At 44.7% G+C, this 25,611-nt stretch overlaps 1 protein-coding gene and 1 long non-coding RNA gene across 7 annotated transcripts in view; one reads left to right on the forward strand and one right to left on the reverse strand.

The window, feature by feature from the left end:
- LOC122460144 lies at positions 1-14,790 on the forward strand. Its single transcript, XR_006281248.1, has 3 exons — positions 1-12; positions 8,713-8,717; positions 14,567-14,790. It is a non-coding gene; the product is annotated as an uncharacterized LOC122460144 (long non-coding RNA).
- The window catches only part of LOC119843884 (C->U-editing enzyme APOBEC-1-like), a 26,873-nt gene continuing 4,576 nt past the window's right edge, over positions 3,315-25,611 (reverse strand). For 3 of the 6 annotated variants that reach the window (XM_043514199.1, XM_043514210.1, XM_043514203.1), the window contains 2 exons: positions 6,732-6,847; positions 5,188-6,022 (listed from right to left, as the gene is read on the reverse strand). In XM_043514199.1, coding sequence (XP_043370134.1) covers positions 5,561-6,022; positions 6,732-6,847 — 578 coding nt within the window. In that variant the 3' untranslated portion in view covers positions 5,188-5,560. Of the gene's footprint in view, positions 6,023-6,731; positions 6,848-7,697; positions 8,099-8,377; positions 8,406-9,891; positions 10,377-20,478; positions 21,114-23,176; positions 23,299-25,611 lie in introns of those variants that run through there. The other 3 variants (XM_043514216.1, XM_038404176.2, XM_038373833.2) reach the window with 2 other exon arrangements.

Genomic DNA, 25,611 nt, shown 5'->3' on the forward strand with positions numbered 1-25,611 from the left:
AGATGAAATTCAGTGTTGATAAATGCAAAGTAATGCACATTGGAAAGCATAATCCCAACTATACATATAAAATGATGGGGTCTAAATTAGCTGTTACCATTCAAGAAAGAGATTTTGGAGTCGTTGTGGATAGTTCTCTGAAATCATCCACTCAATGTGCAGCGGCAGTCAAGAAAGCGAACAGAATGTTGGGAATCATTAAGAAAGGGATAGATAATAAGACGGAAAATATCATATTGCCTCTATATAAATCCATGGTATGCCCACATCTTGAATACTGTGAGAAGATGTGATCACCCCATCTCAAAAAAGATATATTGGAATTGGAAAAGGTTCAGAAAAGGGCAACAAAAATGATGAGGGCAATGGAGCATCTGCCATATTAGGAGAGATTAATAAGACTGGGACTTTTCAGCTTGGAAAAAAGATGACTAAGGAGGGATATGATAGAGGTCTATAAAATCATCACTGGTGTGGAGAAAGTAAATAAGGAAGTGTTATTTATTCCTTCTCATAACACAAGAACTAGGGGTCACCAAATAAAATTAATAGGCATCAGGTTTAAAACAAACAAAAGGAAGCATTTCTTCACACAATCACAGTCAACCTGTGGAACTCTTTGCCAGGGGATGTTGTGAAGACCAAGATAATAACAGGGTTCAAAAAAGAACTAGATAAGTTCATGGAGGATAGGTCCATCAGTTGCTATTAGCCAGGATGGGCAGGGATGGTGTCCCTAGCCTCTGTTTGCCAGAAGCTGGGAATGGGCGACAGAGGATGGAGAACTTGATGAGTGCCTGTTCTGTTCATTCCCTCTGGGGCACCTGGCATTGACCACTGTTGGAAGACAGGATACTAGGCTAGATGGACCTTTGGTCTGACCTAATATGTCCGTTCTTATGTTCTTCCCTTGAAATGCGGCACTGAGTTGGTTAATACTAGTAAAAGTAAAACAAATTTATTAATAAATGAACAGGGATTGAGGGATAACAAGTAAAAAACATAAAGGTAGAAGTGGTTGCAAGCAAATAAAAATGAAAACACGTATCTAAAAGTCTAAAACAATCTAACCAGATACAGTACTTGTTCAAATGGTTTATTTTACCCAGTCTTCTTTTCAGCTATTTACCTCTCAGCCTGGCCAGGACTCATCATAGAGATCAAAGAGCTTGGTTTCTTTGTCTACTGAAGGTGAAGGATAAAGACGAAGTCTCTCACTGGTCCTTATATTCCCAAAGGGATGTCTTTGTCTTAGAAGTCAGGAAGACCTCCTGTGGATTCAATCTCATGTGTCTCTCTGGGGTGTTGGAGCCATGTTAATTCTCTGTCTTTCCAGTTCAGGATCAGGATACCCCTAGATAGTTTAGCTCAATGGCTTTATTTATTGCTAATATGTAAATTATTGAGCATAAGCTTTTGTGGATGCATGCAGTGGAAAATACAGTAGGATTAATTTATGTACACAGAGAACATGAAACAATGGGTGTTACCATGCACACTATAATGACAGTTTATTGTTTCATGTTCTCTTTGTATATAAAATTGTCCTACTGTATTTTCCACTGCATGCTTCTGATGAAGTGGGCTGTAGCCCATGAAAGCTTATGCTCGAATAAATTTACTAGTCTCTAAGATGCCACAAGTACTCCTGTTCTTTTTGCGGATACAGACAAACATGGCTGCTACTCTGAAACCAGTTTTTTTAGAGTGTTTCTCAGGGTGTGTCTATTCTGCAATTAGACACCCACAGCTGGCCCATGCCAGCTGACTTGGGCTTGTGGGGCTCGGGCTAAGGGGATGTTTAATTGCAGTGTAGACTTCCAGGCTCAGGCTGGGGCCTGGTCTCTAGGACCCTGCAAGGTGGGAGGGTCCCAGAGATCAGGCTGGAGACCAAACCCAGAAATCTATGGTGCAATGAAACAGTCCCGCAGCCCAAGTCAGCTGACATGGGTCAGTGGCAAGTTTTTCTTTACAATGTAGATGTACCCTCAGTGTTTTATTCTTCCTGAGATGATAGGTTACCTGCAAGGACAAAGCACATGCAGGTGATTCACAAGCCATGGGGTGTAGAAGCCCTTAGGAAGGGTTTCTTTTGGAGATAGAAGACAGAGCCCTTATCAACTTACCTAACTTTGCAGTTACAACAGTGGAGAGGAGCTGGGAGTGGGAGGAGGATAAAGGAACCTTCAGAGGGATGGGAGAGGCTGGTCCAACAGAGACTATAACAGAGCTTATCCTTCAGGTTAGTAGATCTCTGGGAGGAAAATTTGATCCAGAAGTTATCCAGAGTCTAGATTGAGGGAAGGTAGATCTGGGCATGATATAGGAGTATTAATTCATACTTGATCATGATTTATAGTCCCTAAATGTTGTTCCAAGGGGCTGAGGGTCCCTGGGCAGCCCAGTGCCAATATTTAATCAGTCCTCTAGAAATGAATTAAACTCTCCCTGTGTAGCCCAATAGGTGTCAGTGTATGGAAAAACAACAAGGAGTCCTTGTGGCACCTTAGAGACTAACAAATTTATTTGGGCATAAGCTTTTATGGGCTAAAACCCATTTCATCAGATTCATGGAGTGGAACATACAGTAGGGAGGTATAAATACACAGCATCTGAAAAGATGGGAGTTGCCTTAATAAGTGGGGGGTCAGTGCTAATGAGCCGATTCAGTTAAGGTGGAAGTGGGCTATTCTCAACAGTTGACAAGAAGGGGTGGAAATCACTTTTGTAGTGCTAATGAAGCCAATGTAAACAAGGTGGCCCATTTCAAACAGTTGACAAGAAGGTGTGAGTATCAGCAGGGGGAAATTAGTTTTTGTAGTGACCCATCCATTCCCAGTCTTTATTCAGGCCTAACTTGATGGTGTCCAGTTTGCAAATTAATTCCAGTTCTGCAGTTTCTTGTTGGAGTCTGTTTTTGAAGTTTTTTTTTGTTGAAGAATTGCCACTTTTATGTCTGTTATTGAGTGTCCAGGGAGACAGAAGTGTTCTCCTACTTGTTTTTGAATGTTATAATTCCTGATGTCAGATTGGTGTCCATTTATTCTTTTGTGTAGAGACTGTCTAGTTTGGCCAATGTACATGGCAGAGGGGCATTGCTGGCACATGATGCCATATATCACATTGGTAGACATGCAGGTATGGAAAGAATGGATCCACGGAGACAGATTATGTTCTCAGTAACACCTGGGAGGCTCCAGAGTAACTCCCTTGACTTCACAGGAGTTACTCCAGACTTAGACTGCTATAACTGAAATCAGATCCGACCCATTACTTCTCTCTTGGATTTTCTATTCTAACCTTAACAGAGTGTGAATGAAATTCATCCCTGAGCAGAAGCCTAAACACCATGTAAGACTCCCTTAAGATCTGTTTTGAGTGCTTAAGTGGGACTTCAGTGGTGCATAGATCTCATGACGGCCCTCTCGACCAGAGTGAATTATCTCTTGTAACAATAGGCTTGTTGGACCAAATTCAGTCAGTGGAGTTCCATCTGCTGGGCTTGCAGTTCGAAGTGGTACTGAACTCCTGTGCTGGAGTCAATGAGAGCTAGAGGTGCTCAGCACATCTTGGGGCCTGGCCCATAGATTGTATCTAGACTGTAAACTCTTCAGAGTAGGGACTTTGGGCCAAATCCTGCTCTTGATTGCACTGGTTTAAATCCACTGATTTCAACTGTTTGACACTGGTGTAGCAGAGAGCCTGATCCAAAGCCCACTGAAAATCAATGGAAGGGCTTCCACTGAGTTCAGTGTGCTTTGGGTCAGGTTCAGAGAGAAGAATTTGGCCCAGTGCCTTCACACATGCATGCACCTTGCACAACGTTAGCGCTGTACAAATAAAAATTAAAAAATGTAATAATAATTAATCAATATGTTTTAAAAAAAATCCAACTACTGGGTCTCTATCTCTAGTTTCAATTCCACTCAGATGATGCTTTTGTCACACATTAAGTCATTAGCTGGTTATCACTGCCAGGGTCATTATGTGGGCTCAGAAAAATGCACACTCTTAAAAATAACAGCAAAATTAGACAACAAGAGCAGCAGCTCATTAAAATAAATGTTTGATTTATTTTATTCAAAAGGTAACTTCACAACTAAAATGGACAATAAAATCTAGGACACCCCAACTGAAAAATAACACTAAGGAATAAGCTTGGAAGAGTAAAGAATCTTCCAGACCTTGGAATATCAATATGTATCAGTGACGTTCCTCTTTGGTGTTGTCTGGATCAGTGATCTGCTAGGTCACCCTAATCCTTGACTCTGGGAGCCAGCCTTACCCTGCTCTGCTGTGAGAACCCCCACTCCTGGGCTGTTCATGCACAGCCTCTGGCATGTAAGCTGCTCCCAGCTTCTTGCAACCGAATGACAGTAGCCAATATCTCCAGTCCCAGATGCAATCCTAGGAACCTCTGGCTTGCAGTGTCGTTATGCCTGCTGGACACTGCAAGCTTATATAAGTTTGTCAATTTAACAAAGAAATTGATATGTACCAGGCTCGTTCTACCAAGGGGAGCCTCTGACACACTTCAGACTGAATGCACTGCTTCAGGTAGAATAAACAGTTTATTAGCTATAAAGATAGATTTTAAGTGATTATAAGTCAAAGCATTATAAGTCAGATTTGTTCAAATGAAATAAAAGCAAAACGCATTCTAAGCTGATCTTAACACTTTCAATGCCCTTAAAAACTTAAATGCTTCTCACCACAGGCTGGCTGGTTACTTTTCAGTCAGGCTCTCCCCTTTGATCAGTGTTTCAATCGCTTGGTGGTGGTGGTGTCTGTAGATGTAGGTGGAGGAGAGAGAGCATGGCAAAATGTCTCTCCCTTTTATCATGTCCTTTCTTTCCTCTTGGCTTTGCCTCCCCACTCCCCCCCCTTCAGAGTCAGCTGAGCATTACCTCATCACAGTTCCAAAGTGACCAAAGGATGGGGGTGACTCGCTCAAGGATCTAACAGATTCTTTTGTTGTTGCTTAAGCTAGTGTCCATTGTTCCTGTGAGGCTGGGCTGGGTTTGTCCCACCCATGCCCTGATGAGGTGTGAACTGCCTCTCTGTTCTTGGAGAGTTTTTGCATGGGCTTGCTTTAAGCCATGAGGATACATTTTCATCCTCATAACTATATACATGAAATTATAACCTATAACCTTACTATAACATTACTGTAACTTCACTATAACAACCATGCTCAGTGCATTATGAGCCTTCTGAAGACACCCAACATGACAAACTTTGCATTGGACACCACACAATCATTTTATAAAGATGAACATGGGGGTGTAAGGTGTTCCCCTGAGGTACAAAGAGTCACAGTATCACCAATCATTTCCTCACAAAACTGTTCATAGGAGCAATAAATGTTTAGAGTTATTCATAACAAGGGTATTGCCGGAAGTATGTTAAAATGTGTTTTCCCTAGTTTACATAAGTGCAGACTATGAGGGGACTCCCACAAGTTTATTTCCTATGGAGATCCAAGGGGATCTATTCCAGAGCCTGTTACTTTGTTGTTGCTGTTGATTGGCTAATCGTCTAGGCCTGAATCCTGTTGCTGTCACTGATTGGCTGGTAGTTCTGGCCTAAACACAGGTTGCAGATGGCAACTAGTCGATAGTCCTGGCCCAAACACTAGTGGCTGATGATGACTGACTGCTGGTCCAGGCCTAAACATTGGCTGTTGCAGGTGATTGGCTACTGGTCCAGGTCCAAACACTAGTGGCTGATGATGACTGACTGCTGGTCCAGGCCTAAATATTGGCTGTTGCAGGTGATTGGCTACTGGTCCAGGTCCAAACACTAGTGGCTGATGATGACTGACTGCTGGTCCAGGCCCAAACACTAGCAGTTGCTGGTGATTGGCTGTTGATTCAGGCCAGTAATGTGATGACTTCACATGACTGTTTTCTGTGCCAACCCTTTGCAGAGGCATTAGATGACAATATTCTGGTCGAATAAGACTGAAACTTGGAATCTGATTGCTACTTGCCGGCCAGATCTGTAAACTGACTGCAGAGCCCTGGTGGGAGAGGCGAAATATGAATTTAAAAAATATTTGGAGGTTAACAACTAAACATAATGACTTTAGAATCACTCAGATATTTAATGGGTAGGGTCCATAATAGGAAATTTCTTTATAAACCTACAAACACCTGCAACACTTCAACAAACGTATGTCAGGTCCATGAGCATTTCACGTATAACGCAGACCCAGCATGTCCAAAGGAACCATAACACATCTGGCACTGCCCACAAGTTATAGCCCAGCCATGGAACCGTGTCACTCAGAACCAGGGAGAATTCAGGGGAGACCCATGGAATGTTAATAGCCCTATGAACTAATCAGTCACTGTCTGATGTAGAAAGAAAAGGAGTACTTGTGGCACCTTAGAGACTAACAAATTTATTTGAGCATAAGCTTTTGTGAGCTACAGCCATCCGATGAAGTGAGCTGTAGCTCACGAAAGCTTATGCTCTAATAAATTTGTTAGTCTCTAAGGTGCCACAAGTACTCCTTTTCTTTTTGCGAATACAGACTAACACGGCTGCTACTCTGAAACCTATCTGATGTAGCTCAGCCATGGAACGTGGCCGTTCAGAACCAGGAAAGATTTCAAGGGCTTCAGAGGAGATCCATGAAATATCACAGTGGTGCACTGTGGATACCACATCTGTACATGACTCTGGATAACTTCTGGATCAAATTTTCCTCCCAAAGATCTACTAACCTGAAGAATAAGCTGGAGTTCAAAAGAAAAGAACATTATCCATGGGATGAGGTGCCAAGGCAAGTAGTCTTCTCCATTTTGATGGTTGACAAATGTTCTCCAACAATAGTTGTAAGCTGAGGAAATAGAAATATCCAGTCACATAAATTAAAAGATACGTCAAGAGGCTGTCTGTGCAACTGTGAGAGGTCAATATGGTTCAAGAAAGATTAAGTTGTTCTGTAACTGCTATTAAGACAGAGCATTTTTTTTCCTTTTTATTTACTGAGGAAGTTTTAACGGGTTTACAAATCCTTGCCATGTAAATATCAGAGACAAAATAATATGCATTGTAACAGTGAGCTTTTGTTTAGAGAAATGTTATACAGTATTGGAATCACCAGATCTCTTTATTGAACAGAGTGCTACCATATTACAGAGTGAGCAACTTTACAGCACATACACCATGTGGCTAACAAACCAGGCACATCTGTTCAATGTTCATATTCTAAAAAATTGGACAAGTGCGCTGCAGGGTTATGCAGGTGAATGTACTTTGTCAGACTATTGGAAAGCTACAGTTTAGAGCTGAGATAAATGTTGATATTGATAAAAGATGCTGAATTGATGGCACCTGAGAATGAAATTTGCAATTTATCCTCAGAACAGGAACAGGATGGGCCACAGTGAGTGTGTAAGTGAGCCTCTCACGCCCTCCCCACTAGTGTGATTTACCAGGAGACCATGAATAATAGTGAAAGAAGTTCAATCTCCATGTTGCAGTCAGCCCTTGCCATCTCAGCTGAGCCTGACAAAGGGAACAATTAATGTTCAATGAAGGGCTGGTGTCTGTGATGAAAATGACTTTTGGTCACTACATACCAGTGTCCCTGCTAAAATCAATGACATAGAAATGAAAAGCTCCATAGCTCAGTCCTCCAAACCTGTTGATTCTTCCACCTTCTTTGAAATCAAATGAATAGTTACCTGAGAGGTCCATGACTCTAAGGGTGACTCCATTCATCACCAGGTCATGCAGGCCTAGATGGTTGCTTCTGTCTTTATGCCTAAAGAGCCGCGCTACATAAATTTCTAGGTTCACTTTGGGGTATGTCTTCAGGAACTGTAGCACAGATTGGGAGCATTTCGAGCAAGGACTCCAGGAGAGGAACCAGGAGATGGAGCAATGGGTCAAAGGATTGAGAGATCTTTCCTTGAAGGCATTTTCCAGGAAGTTGATTTCAGCATGCTGGGTGCTGTTGTTTCGGCACCAGTTTCTCCATATCTTGGTGCTATTGCCCCATTTAATTTCATAGAGCAGATAAGTCACTCTGGGAAGTACACTCGGGTCATAAACGTCCTTGAACTTCTTTGGTTGTATCTTCCACCTGAAACATGATCAAGACACTGTGAAAATGTAATGTCCACTGATGGCACTTTCACTAGCCCTGTTCCACATAGCTAAATCCTGGGGCTGAAGAGAGACACACAGACCCATGGAGACATAGACGGGGGGACAATGAGAGAGAGAGAGAGAGAGAGAGAGAGAGAAAGAAGAGATCTGGAATAAAAGTGAATAAGGAAGGCTATCTGGAGTCCTCCATCCCCCTTTCCGGAACCCTTGATGGAACTGGTCAGGTTTGGGGATATAGAATGGTCATTCTCACCTCTTGATGGTGTAGTCAGTCAAGTGACCTATTAGAAAACATAATTAGAAAATCATCTATCTTCTGGCAGCAGAAATACAGAGGAAGACAGAAAGAACCAAAATCCTGCAACTCTGCCTTTTTGCGATCACAGAAATCAATTGCATGAGTCTCATAACCACCTGGACCTAACAGATGACCCACGTTCAATGCTGCAGAACAGGATGCAACTCTGACATGCCACCTGTTATACTGCTTAGGGAAGGGGAAATCTTTCTGAACCCCATTTCCGGCGATCTGTTTAACTTTGCATGTTAAGCCTCTAGTGAAGCATCAAATCCTCTTTATTACCCAAGATAAAGTTAGGCCCAGATCCTCTAAAGTATTCAGGCATCTCACTCCAATGGAAATTAGTGGAAGTGAGATGGTCACTGTCAAGGTCCAACTTTCTTAGGTAAACATGTCTAGTTCTCCGAAAATCTAAAAGGGTGACTATTAGGCCATTTATCTATGCCAAAGATAGCCTACTTAACAATACTATGCTAACTTGCTTAAGCTAATCATATAGGATACAGGCCTGTAGGTTCCTTGCATTACAGCCAAACATAATAAAAAGAAAAGGAGTACTTGTGGCACCTTAGAGACTAACAAATTTATTTGAGCATAAGCTTTCGTGAGCTACAGCTCACTTCATCGGATGCATCCGATGAAGTGAGCAGTAGCTCACGAAAGCTTATGCTCAAATAAATTTGTTAGTCTCTAAGGTGCCACAAGTACTCCTTTTCTTTTTGCGAATACAGACTAACACGGCTGCTACTCTGAAACATAATAAAGTAATCTAATACAAAATACAGTAAATCAAACAAGCATACCAGCAAATAAAGGCATAATAATAATAAAACAAGTCAGCAGGCTAGCCCTATGGGCTACAATTGAAATCAGTGAAAATACTTCACTTGACTTCAAAGGACTTCCAGACACAGGACTGGGGTTTTTGCACCAATCTAGCTACTTAGTTACACTGGTGCAAATTTTTTAAGCCCATACAGATAGACACAAACACATATGCATAGACACACACAAAAATCAGAACTGTCTGAGGAAAGATGGGCCCAATGGGATGTACTAATTTAAAAAATTGTTGTTTTAACTTTCATAAAACCAATATGTCTATCTACTATAACTTGTAACCTAGACTGCCTCAGCTCTGTTGTATTCTCTTATCTTTTTCTTTGTAAGATGTACTTGTTTAGTACTGATGTAAGAAAATCATTTACTATCAGTGATTTTGTTTGTCTTTACTGAAAAGATAGTAACTAAAAATACTGTAGATGTATAAACACACACAGAGGGATAGACTGGATTTATCTACCAAATATACATATCTTACATACATAGATCCACAACAGTCATACAGATGCATATACATGTGTACACTAATCAATTCATATAGTGATGAAGACACACAAATGCACACTTATCTGTATATATTTCAAATGTACACACACAAATATGCACAAATGCTGAATCTTTACCTCCGTTCCAGTCAGAAGCCATGGTTTTCCCTAACTACAGCATCCAATGCTGTCTTGTTTTAGTAGTGTGCTTTTCTCCCTTTCAGTTTCTATTCCTGATGATAGAAACTTAGGAGATTACAAAAACAAATAGCACCTAGCCAGCGACTGATTATTCAGCTCTTTGCCGACGTTAGGCTCTGAGTGATGTGGGGGATGGACCTCAGCACTGATGCAAAATTGTTCTTAATAAAACTATTTTAATGTATTCTTATAACATTAGGTTGTTACAAATTTGGCTGCACCTTTACTATATTTGAAAAACTACTGAAAAGTTATTTGATATACATGGGGCTTGGAGAATAATAGCTTTTCTATTGATATTTTAGTCATTTGTTTTATTAAATGAAGTGTTCAAGCTAATTAAAGAAACTCCTAGACTATTTCTGCTGGAAGGGAACATCTCTTCCCCCCCGTTAAGGAATGTGAAGAAATTATTTTTCTGGGCTGAGCCAGGAGCCTCTTCTTTTAACCCTTCTCCCTTTCTAGAGCAAAACGTCAGTTCTAAGCTCACACAAGGAATTCCAGCAGTATTCCTATCAAAAACCGTGGTTAAACACTCTGAAATCTTTGTGTCATTAAGAATCCATGTGACTAACACAGTGGAAGTCACATCCCTGAATGGGCATCAAGAGAGACAGTTATTAAGATGTGGCCCCTCCATTTCTCGTTTCTCTAGACTATAAAATGTAGTAATTTTGGAAATACATGTACTTGTTGCTCACAACTTGAAACAGCCCTTTCAGCTTGCAGTGACAAACTGGAGTTACCACAGCACCCAGAGGTGTGACAGAAATGGAAGGGAGATGGGCAATATTTAGTGCAGGGGAAGAAATATATCCTTTGCCACAATACTGGCATTGCTCCCTGCATGGTAAGACAGTGTAGGCCCAGAACTGCCCTTGAAATTCTCCCCCACCCCCCAGAACACACAGAGAGGAGGCACCATGGAGGGCACTTGTGTAGAGAGCAACCTGCAGAGGGCACTTGTCAGTTGGCCTAGGCAACTGGGCAGAGACTCCGTCATCTATAATTGGGACAGGGATCCTCCAGCAGCCTTTAGGGAGGTTTCTTTGTGTGACAGAAGGATACCCATGGGTGGGAGAAGCGAAAGAATTTACTTGAAATCTGTGGTTAGTGTTTTCAGGCACAGCCTTGTTTCCTTTGACACTCTTCTTTGTGGATCATGGAGGATGACAATGGGTATGGGAGCAATATCCAGGAGAAAACCCAGTTCCTTGTCCCTGATGTCAGCACGGTCACTGGTCACTGATTCCTGGTCACTGGGCTACCAGAGGGAAATATTCCAGAACCATGCTTAAAGAAACACCTTTCCCAACATCCCCACCTGGGCCTGAGTGATCTGTTTCCAGGGCTGATCTACAATACAGTCTGTGCCTGATGAGTTCATGACACTGTTGAACATTTCCTTGAGTATCCCCTAAATTGTTCCTGTGTTCTGAGTGACTCAGTTCCACGGCTGAGCTAGAACAAACAGGCAGTGTCCATTAGAGATATACTTGAATATCAAGGTTAACTGCTGAAAATATGTAACCAACACCTACTGTACTGTACCATAGTTTTCATTTGCAGTTTCTGTGTAGTTAGAAAAATGTAACAGGGAGATGCTGGGTACATTACTGATAGAAACTATCAATGCCCCATTGGGGGAGGGAGGGCAGGATGACAGTAACTTTCTGTCTCTCTCTCTCTTTTTCTCTCTCACTCCATCGCTAGTATTTGTAGGTTTCTTAAAAAGCAATAGTTAGGCCCCTGTTCTTGAAGCTCATCATTGCATCAGTTACCACCATCTCTCTCACCATCCTATTTTTGGGGAAGATTAACGAAAAATCATAATGAGGATTCATTATTATTATGCTGGTGACCATAGCACCTCGTTGTCTCAGATACGCTATTGGACCCCATTGTGCTAGGTGCTGAATTCATAGACATTTGTGTGGACCCCATCAACACAGGACCTGAGCACCTCTCATGCATTAATGCGTTTATTCCCACATACCCTGCTGTGATGCAAGAGGAAGAGATTTTGGGGGGGATTTCCCAAGACTGCAGAATTAACTGTCCTAGGAACTATCACAGCAAATCTCACCAACTTCTGCTTCAAGTGTTAAGGTGCATTTGATCTTACCTCCTCTAACATAAACAGATAGCAACATATATATGAGAGAACAACATATATATGACAGATGTTTATCATGTTACTTCATGCACTACTGGAAGACACTCATAGACTGCAGTGATGAATGCAGTAGCAGAACCTGTATAAAATAGAATGTAGGGGAGTATTATCCCTGTTTTACAGATGTGGAAAATGAGGTATAAGGAGATTTAAGGACTTGCCCAAGGCCACACAGTGAGTCAGTGGCAAAGTCAGGGATACAACTCATATCTACTGACTCAGTTCTGCACTTCAATATGTGGGAAAATAACTGTGGCATTATCTGGAATTTTCAGTTTTTCTGACCAGCTGGCTGGCTTTTGGTACAGACAACTCTGGTCTATTTGGCTGATAACCCGTTCCTGGTAATGAACAAAGATCAAAGGTGACATTCTGGCCCCACTGAACTCAACTGGCGTGCAACTGTCCATCCAGGCTGATTTTCTTCATTCTCTCAGCTGCCTTTGATATCATGGATCACAAGGTCTGTGGGTCCCGAGTGGAGTGTAACTCCATTCTTTTGTCTCTAAGACAGCACAGGTTTGTGTTGGTTGCCTCTGCTCTGTAGAGCTCACTGTGGGCCACCACCAGGCTCCATCCTGTCACTCCTTCTGTCCAGCATGAGGCCACGAAAAGAGACTATGAAACAGTTTGGATGATGACTCCATCAGTATGTGTTTGGAACTCATCATAACATTTCTTTTTAATCAGACTAGTAGGTCTCTTGTTTCTCTCAGTGCCTAGCTGAGACTGGGGTCTGGATGAGGCCCAGCTGGCTAAGGCTCAGCCCAGAGAAGACGGAAGTGATGCTGGGATAAATATTAAGAGAAAACAGTTAAATCTGTCCCATTGGTGGAGAAGAGTTGCTTTTGTTTTCTGAAAGAAAGGTGTTTATTTGGGGGTTCTGTTGAATTCTCAGTTCATTTTGGAAAATCAAGTAGCAGCTGTAGCCCAAAATCTTTTTTTCCTTCACATCTGGTTAGAAGGTCATGACCTTTTCTCTCACATGTTGTCTTCCCCACAGAAATACATCCTAGAATACTCAAGGAGCTGACTGAAGAGATATCAGAGCCATTATCAATTATCTTTGAAAAGTCATGAAAGATGGGAGAGATTCTAGAGGACTGGAAAAGGGCAAATATGGTACCAATCTACAAAAAGGGAACTAAGGACAACCCAGGGAATTACAAACCAGTCAGCTTCATTTCAGTACCCAGAAAGATAATGGAGCAAATAATTATCAGTCAATTTGCAAACAACTATAAGATAATAAGATGATAAGTATCAGTCAGAATGGAATTGTCAAGAAAAAATCGTGTCAAACCAACCTGAAAACTTTCTTTGACAGAGTAACAAGCCTTGTGGATAGTGGGGAACATGGACGGCAGTATAAGAGGCCAGAGGAGGCTAAGTCTCCCCAGACAGCCAGTCCACTGCCTTTAGAGTGTGCTGCCACAGAAGGGGCACCCAGGCTGTGGCCCACCCACACTCCACCTCGAGACCCCACTCCCATTCATCCTCTTCCCCCTTGAGGCCCTGCCCTTGCTCCACCTCTTCCCATCTCCACTCCATCTGGATGGGGGCCTCAGGGAAGGGGGTGAAGAGGCACGCATAAGTGGTGAGTAGCCAGCCACCTAGCTGGCAGGTGGACGGGGGAGAGGCCTCAACGGAGCGGGCAAAGAGGTGCAAGTGTTGGGTGGAGACATCTTGAGGGAGGGAACCTAGTGGGGCCAGAGGTGGAGCATGGGTGGGGCTTTGGGGGGGAATATACCAAGTGGGGGTGGGCCACAGGGCGGAGCCACAGTCCAGGCACACCCAGCCTCCCCAAATGGCAGAATCACTCACCACTCATGGCAGGGAGGCGGTAGATATGGCATATCTTGTCTTTAGTAAGACTTTTGATACTGTCTTACTTGACTGTCTCATAAACAAAGTAGGGAAATGCAACCTAGAGGGAGCTACTATAAGGTGGGTGCAGAACTGATTGGAAAACCATTCCCAGAGAGTAGTTATGAGTGGTGCAGAGTCAAGCTAGAAGGGCATAACGAGTGGGGTCCTGCAGGGATCGGTTCTGTTCAATATCTTCATCAATGACAGGTTTCAGAGTAGCAGCTGTGTTAGTCTGTATTCGCAAAAAGAAAAGGAGTACTTGTGGCACCTTAGAGACTAACAAATTTATTTGAGCATAAGCTTTCGTGAGCTACAGCTCACTTCATTGGATGCATCGGATGAAGTGAGCTGTAGCTTACGAAAGCTTATGCTCAAATAAATTTGTTAGTCTCTAAGGTGCCACAAGTACTCCTTTTCTTATCTTCATCAATGGTTTAGATAATGGCAGAGAGAGTACACTTATCAAGTTTGCGGATACCAAGCTGGGAGGGGTTGCATGCGCTTTGGAGGATAGGATTAAAATTCAAAATGATCTGGACAACTGGAGAAATGGTCTGAAGTAAAAAGGACAAATGCAAAGTACTCCATTTAGGAAGGAACAATCAGTTACACACATACAAAATGGGAAATGGCTGCCTAGTAAGGAGTACTGCGATAAGGGATCTGGGGGTCTTTGTGCATTGCAAGCTAAATATGAGACAACAGGGTAACATTGTTGCAAAAAAAGCAAATATTCTGGGATGTATTCGCTGGAGTGTTGTAAACAAGACACAAAGTAATTCTTCCATGCTATTCCAATGTTGATTAGGTCTCAACTGGAGTATTGTGTCCAGTTTTGGATGCCACATTTCAGGAAAGATGTGGACAAATTGGAGAAAATCCAAACGAGAGCAACAAACATGATTAAAGGTCTCGAAAACATGATCTATCAGGGAAGATTGAAAAAACTGGGTTTGTTCAGTGTGGAGAAGAGAAGATTGAGAGGGGACATGATAACAGTTTTCAAGTACATAAAAGGTTATTACAAGGAGGAGGGAGAAAAATTATCCTCGTTAACCTCTGAGAGTAGGACAAGAAGTAATGCACTTAAATTGCAGCAAGGGTGGTTTAGGTTGGACATTAGAAAAACTTCCTAACTATCAGGATAGTTAAGCACTGGAATAAATTGCATAGAGAGGTTGTGAAATCTCCATTATTGTAGATTGTTCAGAGCAGTTTAGACAAACACCTGTCAGGGATGGTCTAGATCAGGGATCGGTTCCCTTTGGCATGCGGCCCATCAGGGAAATCCGCTGGTGGGCTGGGACGGTTTGTTTACTTGCAACGTCTGCAGGTTCGGCCGATCGCAGTTCTCACTGGCCAAGTTCTCCGTTCCAGGCCAGTGTGGGCTGCAGGAAGCAGCACTGGCTGAGAGATGTGCTGGCCGCCGCTTCCTGCAGGCCCCATTGGCCTGGAACGGCGAACCAGTGCCAGTGGGAGCTGCGATTGGCCAAACCTACAGACGCTGCTAGTAAACAAACCGTCCTGGCCCGCTAGTGGATTTCCCTGACGGGCCGCGTGCCAAAGGTTGCCGTATCTCTGGTCTAGATAATACTTAGTCCTGTTTTGAGTACAGGGAATTGTACTAGATGTTTTATCGAGGTCCCTTCCAGTCCTATGATTCTATGAGCTAGTGTGATGCTGCCCAGAGGTACCCAGGTTTGTGAGTCACCTCGCCACAACTGATCCTTAGCACGAGGAAGCCTGGTCTGTACCTGCAAGGTAATGTTTAATTTGTGCCAGCAGGGCTTGCCAGGGCTTAGCACTGGCACCTCTGGGCTTGGCAGTTCATAGCCTGGCACCTCTGTGCTTGCTGCATCAGTTATGAATTTTAAAAAATTGCTTGAACCCCGGCACATCTTTCATTACAAATTAAGCACTGCTGCCAGGAGTCAGCTCCCAGCTCCACCAATTCATAAGAAACATAAGCCCTCCATTCTCTGCTCACATGGACTCCACTGTCCCTCTACAGGTCAGCAACTGGCACATCCCAACATCTGAGTCCTCCAAGCATCTCCCTGGAGTGCCCAGTCCCTGATCCACTGGACACTCACAGAATTCCCAGATCTGCCATTCCCAAAGAAACAGTGCTGCACAGTTTACCAGCTACCCCATAGGCCACTACAGCTCCATGTAGACACAGCACTTTGCTTTGGTTATAGAGAAAGCAAGCGTATGTGTATTTAACAAAGCCCAGAGATTGCAGTGACAGGAAGCAGAAATATTGGAATCAAAGGGTTACAGATCAAATAAAATCATAACACACACACACATATTCAAGAGCCAAAAGCAAATTAACAAGATGCCCTTTGTCTAGTAAGGTAGAGCCAAGCCAAAGGCCTTCCCTTCTTCTGGGTGACCTGCCTTTAACTTCAAGGCTTTAAGAACATAACTTCCTATATCTGTATACAGCTCCTTCCATATTATTCGCAATACATTTCTACAAGGATTATGATGAGCGGTGTGACTCAGTAGAGACCCTTACATGACATTCTTTGGTGAACTGAGATGTAAATACCAGACAAAGGGGATTCCTTGCACCCTTATGCCCCCCTGTGCCCTCTGCCAGTTGGCACCATGAGATACCTGGGTCAGAGCTAGGCCCTCTGGAGGAAGTTAAAGTATTGTATAATGTATTACCACTGGGCTCAAAGTTCTGAATGGTCTTCTGCCTCCTCACTTCCTTCCCCCAGCTTTTCACAAATAACTCCTTGGGGGCCGTGATGTAATATACCCCTGTTTTCACATCCCACACACTAGTGTAATGATCTATGTACCAGGTATGCTTGTGAGGTATCATTTGAAAACTCATAACTAGCTGGTCAGAATTGTCCTGATAAAACACGTGTGGCAACCTTTACATGAAGTTATATGATTCCCCTGGTTGATGTTAAGAGTGCATGTTCAAAACTCATGTAGCACCAAACTAGTCAAACCAGCCTGTTTTGAACAAAGGAGTGTATGTTTGCTTTAATTTTCAATTAAGCAGTAAACAGAGTCATTAAGCAGGAAGGGAAAACAAAGGAAGCTCAAACAAATGAAAACAGACAGCAAGGAACATCCTTCCACATGAACATCCTTCCCTATTGGGTAGTACTTACTGTGATAAACTGAAGCCTACTGTAGGAAAGAGGGAGGTAGGAACTGAGCCAGGGAGGCTGACCCAGGGCACTCCAGAATGAAAGACATTGGACAGACCTCATAGGGCCCTGCGTCAGAACTCGGTAGCTTGGGAGGGCCTGGGATCCCCTACCTCTCCCATTATGACCAGTAGGTGGAGAGACCACCAGAGACCGCCACCACTAGGTGATGTACTCCGATCTGTCCATAGTGCCCTCTGAATATTAATTCATATTTACTGATAAATTTCACACTAGAAACTTCATTAGTAAAAACCACTGCAAATACTTTCCCATGTATTCACAAAAAAAGGCTTAGTTGGCAGCTCAGGGAGTGTTTCACACCTCCAGCCCCCACTCACATTTTCCTTTTAATTATCCCTGTTTTACACCAGTGTATATCCATGGACTGCAACAGAGTTACTCCTGATTTACATTGGTGGAAGCAAGAGAAGCATGAGAGCAGTGATGTCCAGTGCATTTGCAGACATACACACATACAACTACAAACCCACCCAACTATATATGTACATACTATGTGTGATGTTACAACCCATATTCTTTATGGAAATATGTTTATGATATGGATATGGCATAACTGAGATATACTTTATGCATGATGGGTCTTGTAAGGTATCATCAGAAAGGTTATAATTTACTGAATGTGATTATCCAATTTGTATGCCTATGTAACCCACACACCTCCTGGGTGTGGTGCTCTGTCCCAGCTAGTGGCACCGAGACCACTTAGAGAGAGAGTTAAATGAGTCTGCTCTACAGCCTTAATTAAGAGCCAGTTTGCTTTTAGCTCATGCAGTAGAGGCTCATGCACTAAGCTCCAGAGGCCCCAGGTTCAATCCTGCTCACTGACAACTGGAGTCTGTGGGTATTACACATGGGGGCTTGTCTGGGATTTCAACTGGGAAGTCTCTGAAGCTTGGGACACTCTTCCTCAGCTCAGGGAAATATGTAACCCACACACCTTCTGGGTGTGGTGTTCTGTCCCATTTAGTGGTACCGAGACCACTTAGAGAGAGAGCGATAAAATGAGTCTACTCTACAGCCTTAGCTAAGAGGCAGTTGAGTTTTAGCTCATGCAGTAGAGGCTTATGCTTTAAGCACTAGAGGCCCCAGGTTCGATCCCGCCCGCTGATGACCAGGTTTGTCAGTGTAACACATGTATCATTTCTGTATCTAAAGTTAGGAATATTGACTCTGTAACAATTACAACAGTGTGTGTATTTGAGAGACACCCACCAGACAACAGACCATCAGCTTTGATGGGCCATTTGGAAGAAACAATAAGACTTTGAAGAAACTAATCTCTCTCCTTCTTGAGAGTCCTGGGGTGTAGCTGTGACACTACTAGGTCAGGTGGTCCTCTCACCTGGTATTAAACCCCATCTTGGACTTCTAGTAATTTTCCACTAAAAGGAGGGGGAGGTCAAGACTAGAAACAAAAGATTCCCGCCTTATGTAAATTTTATTTAAGGCTGAGGAGAAAGGCTGAAGAGTAAGGACTCTTCTCCATTGCCTTCCTGCCCAAGAAGAAAGCTGCTGAAAGTACCTGAAGAGACAAAGGAACTGAGTGGTGGGAAAGGCAAAGGCTGAGTCCAGACTAAGAGAGGAGTCTAGCTGTAAAGAGAAATAACTGGAACTATACAACCAGAGACACACTCACTGCTATAACCCTATGCAGCAAATACAAACACACATGTAACTATAAACACCATAAAGAAAAGGAGTACTTGTGGCACCTTAGAGACTAACAAATTTATTTGAGCATAAACTTTCGTGAGCTACAGCTCACTTCATCAGATGCATTTCGTATTTCTCCCCCCCACCCCCACTGTTCTTCAAATGTTCTTGTTAACTGCTGGAAATAGCCTACCTTGCTTGTCACCATGAAGGTTTTCCTCCCTCCCCCCCTGCTGCTGGTGATGGCTCATCTTAAGTGATCGCTCTCCTTACAGTAAGAAAAGGAGTACTTGTGGCACCTTAGAGACTAACAAATTTATTTGAGCATAAGCTTTTGTGAGCTACAGCTCACTTCATTGGATGAGCTATAGCTCACAAAAGCTTATGCTCAAATAATTTTGTTAGTCTCTAAGGTGCCACAAGTACTCCTTTTCTTTTTGCGAATACAGACTAAGACGGCTGCTACTCTGAAACCTGTAAACACCATTGTATATAAACACACACATGCACAGAAGCACACTCACCTAGTAACACATGCATAATCTCTCTCTCTCTCTCTCTCTCGCACACACACACACACACACACACACATTGTTATCTGTCTGTGTCAGAAGCCCTGAGTTCTTTTGGCTATCTCTCCAGCCTTTTGGACTGTTTATTAAATGTTGTTCTTTCACTTCCTATTCCTGGTCACTGAAACATCAGGCTTAAAGGGCACTTCCTCCTTTCCGCTGCATGTGTTACCTGGGATGTAAGGGAAGTGAAGTGAGACATATCTCAGACTTCGATAGAGGGACACCATACGAGGCATCTCAGACACATAGAGGGAACTGGTCAACTGTACTAAAAAGTGTGTGGAGCTTTGATGATCTCTAGTACGGGATGGGAGAATCTCCCCTAAACCTCTAGGGAGGTTTCATTGTGTGTATGTTTGTGTGCGTAATAGAGAGAGACATTGTGGGGAACTGAAGAGATGAGGAGAGGCATACACAGACATATAGAGAAGGGAAAAGTTTCACTTGGATCTTGTAGTTTGTTTTTCAGCCATAGTTTCCTTGGCAAATACACTTCAAAACACCGGGCCCTACAGCACCTGTATCTGCAACAGCTAGAAATGGAGTTGCTCTGGGCCCCCTGCTCTTTTCTCCACATCACCTTCTGCTGGGAGAGGCCAGGAATGGAATAACTGGGAGCTCCCTAAACACAGCATCTGTCTGGTCGAAGAACCTAGGTTTACAATAGCAGGGAAGATTCTCTGCAAGGATTTGCTGTCCTTGCCCAGTGCTGTGTCTTCTCTGTATAAATGCATATTAAAGTCTGCATTTATGTGATGTGTGTAGGATGAGACCAGCCTTCTATGATCTTGCAAAGAAAGGCAATATAGGGAGCATGAGGACCAGGTGAGGGCCTAGAGGAAAATTATGGGCTTGAAAAGCTAAAGTTTGGAATGTCAGTTCATTTTAAAAGTGATTACCAGACTCTTCCTCCTCCCACTTAATGAACTCTTAGAACGGTTTGTGATGTCATACATTGGACCATTCTTATGTTAGCACCAATTAGGATTTATTAAGCAGTGCTACATGAATTACGTTTTGAAAATGAACAGACAAACAAAGGCAGTGCTTCCTTCGATTATAGATATTTTATTCAAATATTAAGTTGACAAAAGACAGAGAAAGTTAAACCTAAAAATCTACCAAGAGAAAAATAATTCAAACAAATAACCCAAGAGAATAAATCCTCTCTAAGATTGCTACATATGTAAATGAATAATGAGTTAGTTCCTTATAAACTGCATTACACAAAGCAAACCATCTAGTGTTATGTTCATTTGGTGAAGCAGCATTGGCTGCAGAATAAGCAAGATACTTTTGTGTTAACTGTGATGGAATAAACCCATACACTGAGTCACAGGTGTTAACCTGATCCAGTCACTGTACAACGTTAAACAGTTAAACATTTAAACATGATTCACTTTTCAAAAGGCTAAAAACTGAACTAATGGGAAGGAAATAGCTAAGAGTAACTAAATCAATTTGGAATGATTAAACATTCTATTATCCTATCAACATTCCTCCCGCACGATGGCCTGGTTCATTACACTTCCAGAGACTGGTTGGCTGCCCAGGCCAGGACACTGACGGCTATCAGGGATTGGCTGATGTGAGTGCTTTTTTATGTTCCTCATCTTCTACACATAGGGTGAAAATTGGAGTCTGATTCTCACCTGGTGAAATCTCTAAGCAAGAGGGAATGTTCTGGTGAGAAAAGCAACAGTTGAAGTTAATTTCTTTTCTGGAGGTTGGCAGCTTAACATTTGCACTCTAGACTCACTTTGGGATTTAATGGACATGGGAGGAACTCCCTGTAACAGCAATCACCTATAATATTAATTGCTTCAAATCTCATTCAGAACCAGGGCAAATTACAAAGGGGTTCTCAGGCATGTTTAATGGTCACAGGGACTCATCTTTACATCTGGTTGGGAGTATTCCAACTAAACGGTTTTACATTAGAAAATGCTGATTCATCAAATCCAAAACATTTTGTGGAAACATATTAGTTGCGAAGAAACTTTTGTTGGGAATGTCTCTCAGGACCACCATGGGAAAAGAAAAAAAAGGAGGGGGGATGGGGCTGGAGAGGGAGACTGTGACCCCACCCCAAAATAGCCAATAGCCTGGTGGTTTAGACATTCCCCTGGGATATGAAATACTCAGGTTCAAGTCCGTGCTATGTCTCATTCAGGATCGGGAATTTGAACCTAGGGCCTAGATTACACCTAAAACTGTGAAAAATTTCATAACATGCGTGATGTGCTCAGGTGAAACTATCCCTCTTTATACTTGAAACAACATAGCTACTGCCTCTCGAGGGGATAAATTTACCACAGCAACAGAAACCCCTCTTCCGTCACCATAGTGTCTATGCTACAGAGCTACAGTGACGTAACTGCACCACCACTGCATCACTTGTAGTGCAGACATAGTCTGGGTATCCCAGAGGCGTGTGTTTGTGCCCTACACACCGGGCTGGCGGCTCCTCTTGGGAGGGTGCTCTCGCTCACTCTCTTCCACCTCCTTGTGGTTTTCACACAAAAACTGAAAAGGTCTTGGGTTTGTTCCAATGCAGAATGAAAACTTCCCTTCCCTTCACGCCCTGACTGTGTGTTACAGATCACCCTGTGACATGGGTGATTTGGAAAGGGGAGAGACTTCAGGGGAGTTCAATGAAACATTCAATGGCACCGTTACTGGGAGAGAATATATAAACTGCATCATAGGCACCGAATCCTACTGGTACCGGTGGGTGCTCGACCCCCCTCGGACCCCGGCCTTATCCCGACTCCACCCCTACCCTGCCCCTCCCACCCCCATTCCAACCCCTTCCCCAAAGTCTCTGCCTGCTCCCTGCCCCTAGTCGACTCCTTCCCCAAATCCCCACCCCGGCCCCACCTCTTTCCTGCCTCCTCCCCTGAGCACACCACATTCCCGCTCCTCCCTCCTCAGCTTGCTACAGCTGTTTGGCGGCAGCAAGCACTGGGAGGTAGGTGGAGGGGTAGGAACGTGGCATGCTCAGGGAAGGAGGTGGAGGCAGAGGAGGTGAGGTGGGGCGAGGAGAGGCAGGATGGGGAGATTGGCTGCCGGTGGGTGCAGAGCACCAATGAATTTTTCCCCATGGGTGCTCCAACTGCGGAGCACCCACAGAGTCGGTGCCTATGAACCCCATCCAGACATTGGCAAGGAAAGCTCTGTTGGGGGATGGAGGGCTGTTGCTGACAACAGTTTTGCATGTGTTGATGGGCTCTAAGAGAAGGATGTGCAGTGTAGAGTTGGAAGCTGTGTCTGCAAGGGAGAGTCAGGAAGAAGGGTCTCTAGATTGAGGACGGGATGAAAGGAAAGAGAAGAACTGGGGGGTTTCTCTGTCTGGAACTTGTCTAGCCATGCACTAGAACTCGCTTTGTACTTGGGCGGAGGAAAAACCCTGTTGTTTTTGTCCCTGAAAGGGACAGGACACTTTACATTTATGCTGTTTTGCAATAAAGCAAACCACAGAGGTGTTTAAACTCCACCAAGGTGTGAAGAGCCTTTTTTCTCCTCCAACCATCCAGCCCTTTGATCTCCTCAGGCGCTGAAAGTTTTCCAATAAACTTTTAGTGTCCCCATGAGCTGATTTGGGAGTCACCGTGTGTTACAGCTCAGCTCTCGGAATCACTGAGTTTTCCAAGGAGGTCAAGGAACTGTCCCGCTCAGACACGGTTCTGCATGTGACTATGGATCATTTTGGCATGCAATATCCCCCTCTCTAAAGTTCTACTGACCTGTAGGATGGACTGGAGTTCGAGAGAATATAGCATTATCCATGGAGCAAAGTGCCTGGGCCAATAATCATCTTTATACTTGTCCTCATCATCGACAAATGTTTTCCAACAGTAGCTGTAAACTGGGAAAATGGAACAAATCAGTCATGTGCCGAAGGAGTTATCAGTGGACTCAGTATACACAAAGGTCAGTCAGTCTCAAGGAAGCAAGACTAATCTGAGCCATGCAGAAAGAATCAGGGCTGGATTAAACTTTTGTGGGCCTGGCGCCAAACATATCTGTTGCCCCCATGGGGGCAAAAGAGCATGGAGTGGGGAGGTCGGTCTCCAGAGCAAGGGGCCAGCCAGGAGCAATGGGGCTTAGCATGGTGGGACCAGCCCCTCTCCACCTAGCCCAGTGCAAGGGCACAGTATATAAACCGGCAGTTGCCAGGCGCACACTGGCCTGCCCAGCCCTGTGCTGCCAGCATGCCCCTTACCCTTGGGGGTGGGCCCATGCCATGCCACACAGCTCCTGACTGCCTATGCCCAGCGTCCCCTGGACCTGCTATGCCCAGCAGCCTCCCACACAGACCTTTCACCACAAATGCACAGTGGCCTGCACACCACCACCCCTGCCCAGCACCCCCCCCACACACAGCCATACCACTGCTGCCCAATGCACTTCCCCACAGCCCACCACCACAACTACACGGCACCCCACTCAGAACCCCCACTGCCTAGCATCCCAATACATAGGCCTCCCTCACCAGCCCCCAAGAGACCCCCCACTGGCCAGCAGCCCCCCCATACACCTCCAGAGACCCACTCCCTCACACCCTGCCCCCTGGCCACACTCACCGGCCCTGCTGGAAAGTTACAGCATCTGCCAGGCTGAGCTGGCAGCACAGCCGGGGCCGGTCCAGTGCCAGGGTGGGGAATCACTCCGGCCTTTTGGGACTGGCGCGATTAGCCAGGTCAGGGTCTGCCCCCGCCCTGGCCAGACTCCCTCAGGACTCACTTGCCTGGAGATAGAGTGACCATACATCCCCGTTTGGCCTGGACAGTTCCCTTTTTAAGCTCTGTCCTGGCCATGCTGACTTTTTTGACAAAAACGGGTATTTATCCCATTTGCTTTGGCAAGAGCAAATGAACAAATGCCCAGTTTACCAAAAAAGTCCCTAGCGGGGCGTGGAGGAATGTGTGTGGAGGATGGCAACGCGAGGTGTCAGGCAGCAGGGCTTGGGGGGTCAACCCCAGCCAGAATGGATCTTGGGGGGGTTAGGGGCCAGCCCCAGCCCCTGGCAGCTGTGTGGAGAGGGTGTCAGCCCCTGTCCTGGCAGCAGCATGCAGAGCTCAGGGAGTGGGGGGGGTCAGCCCCTGGCTGTGGTGTGGGGAGCTGTGTGGGAGGGGTCAGCTTCAGTGATGGATTTAGAGTTAGTGGGGCCCTGTGCTCAGCTTTATTTTTGGGGCACCTCCTGGGGACCCAGCCAAGAAAAAGGACATTCTCTCTTATCTCCCTCCCGTCCCCGTTTTTCATTCTCTTTTTCTTCATCCTCCTCCTATAAGTAATAGCAAGTAAATGAAAATAAAGTGCGGTACCTTGCTTGTTTTTGTAGTCTAACTTACTTTTCCACAGACCACTTGAAAATCGCTGGGGATCTTGGCAGACCACTTAATGATCTTTCCAAATATTGTTTGTACCGTTAGCTAACTATTGTAAAGTTCTTTGGATGAGAGTGCTTTATAAAAAATAATGTAAAAAAAATTGGGTGCGGGGTCTGGCCAGGACTTAGGGTGTGGGAGGGGGCTCAGGGCTAGGGGTGCCAGGTCTGGGAAGGAGTTAGGGTGCAGGAGCAGGCTGGGGGCTGGGGTGCAGGGTCTGGCTAGGAGATAGGGTGAGGGTGGGGGCTCAGGGTTGGGACAGGAGGTTGGGGTGTGGAGCGCTTACCTGAGGTAGCTCCCATTTGGTATGAGGGGTGCAAGTGGGGATGGGGGGGTGAAGGAGTCAGGGAGAGCAGGGGGCTGAGGGGTGTGTGGGGGACAGGGCGTAGGGGGTTGCAGGAGTCAGGGAGGTCAGGTGGCTGGGATTGTATGAGGGGGTGCAGGAGTCATGGCTGGGAGTATGTGAGGGGGGTGCAGGTGCAGGGCAGGGGTTGGGGGTATGGGCTGGGGTCGTGGGTGTGCTCCCAGTCCCCTACCCTAAGCAGCTCACGGCAGTGGGCTGGGGGGCGGGTATGTGTAGGGGAGTGCCAGGGCCCTGCCTTTGCTCTGCCCTGCCCCGATTACACCCCCTTCCCCAAGGCCCCACCCTGCCCCTCCCTCTTCTCCACCTCCTGCCCCGAGTGCGCTGCGGCCCAGGTCCTCCCCCTCCTTTGTGCTGGCAAACAGCTGTTCAGCAGCAGGGGAAGTGCTGGGAGGTGGAGGAGTGGAAACGTGGTGCACTCGGGGGAAGA

This window comes from Dermochelys coriacea, chromosome 1, assembly GCF_009764565.3.
Source record: "Dermochelys coriacea isolate rDerCor1 chromosome 1, rDerCor1.pri.v4, whole genome shotgun sequence".
NCBI lineage: Eukaryota > Metazoa > Chordata > Testudines > Dermochelyidae > Dermochelys > Dermochelys coriacea.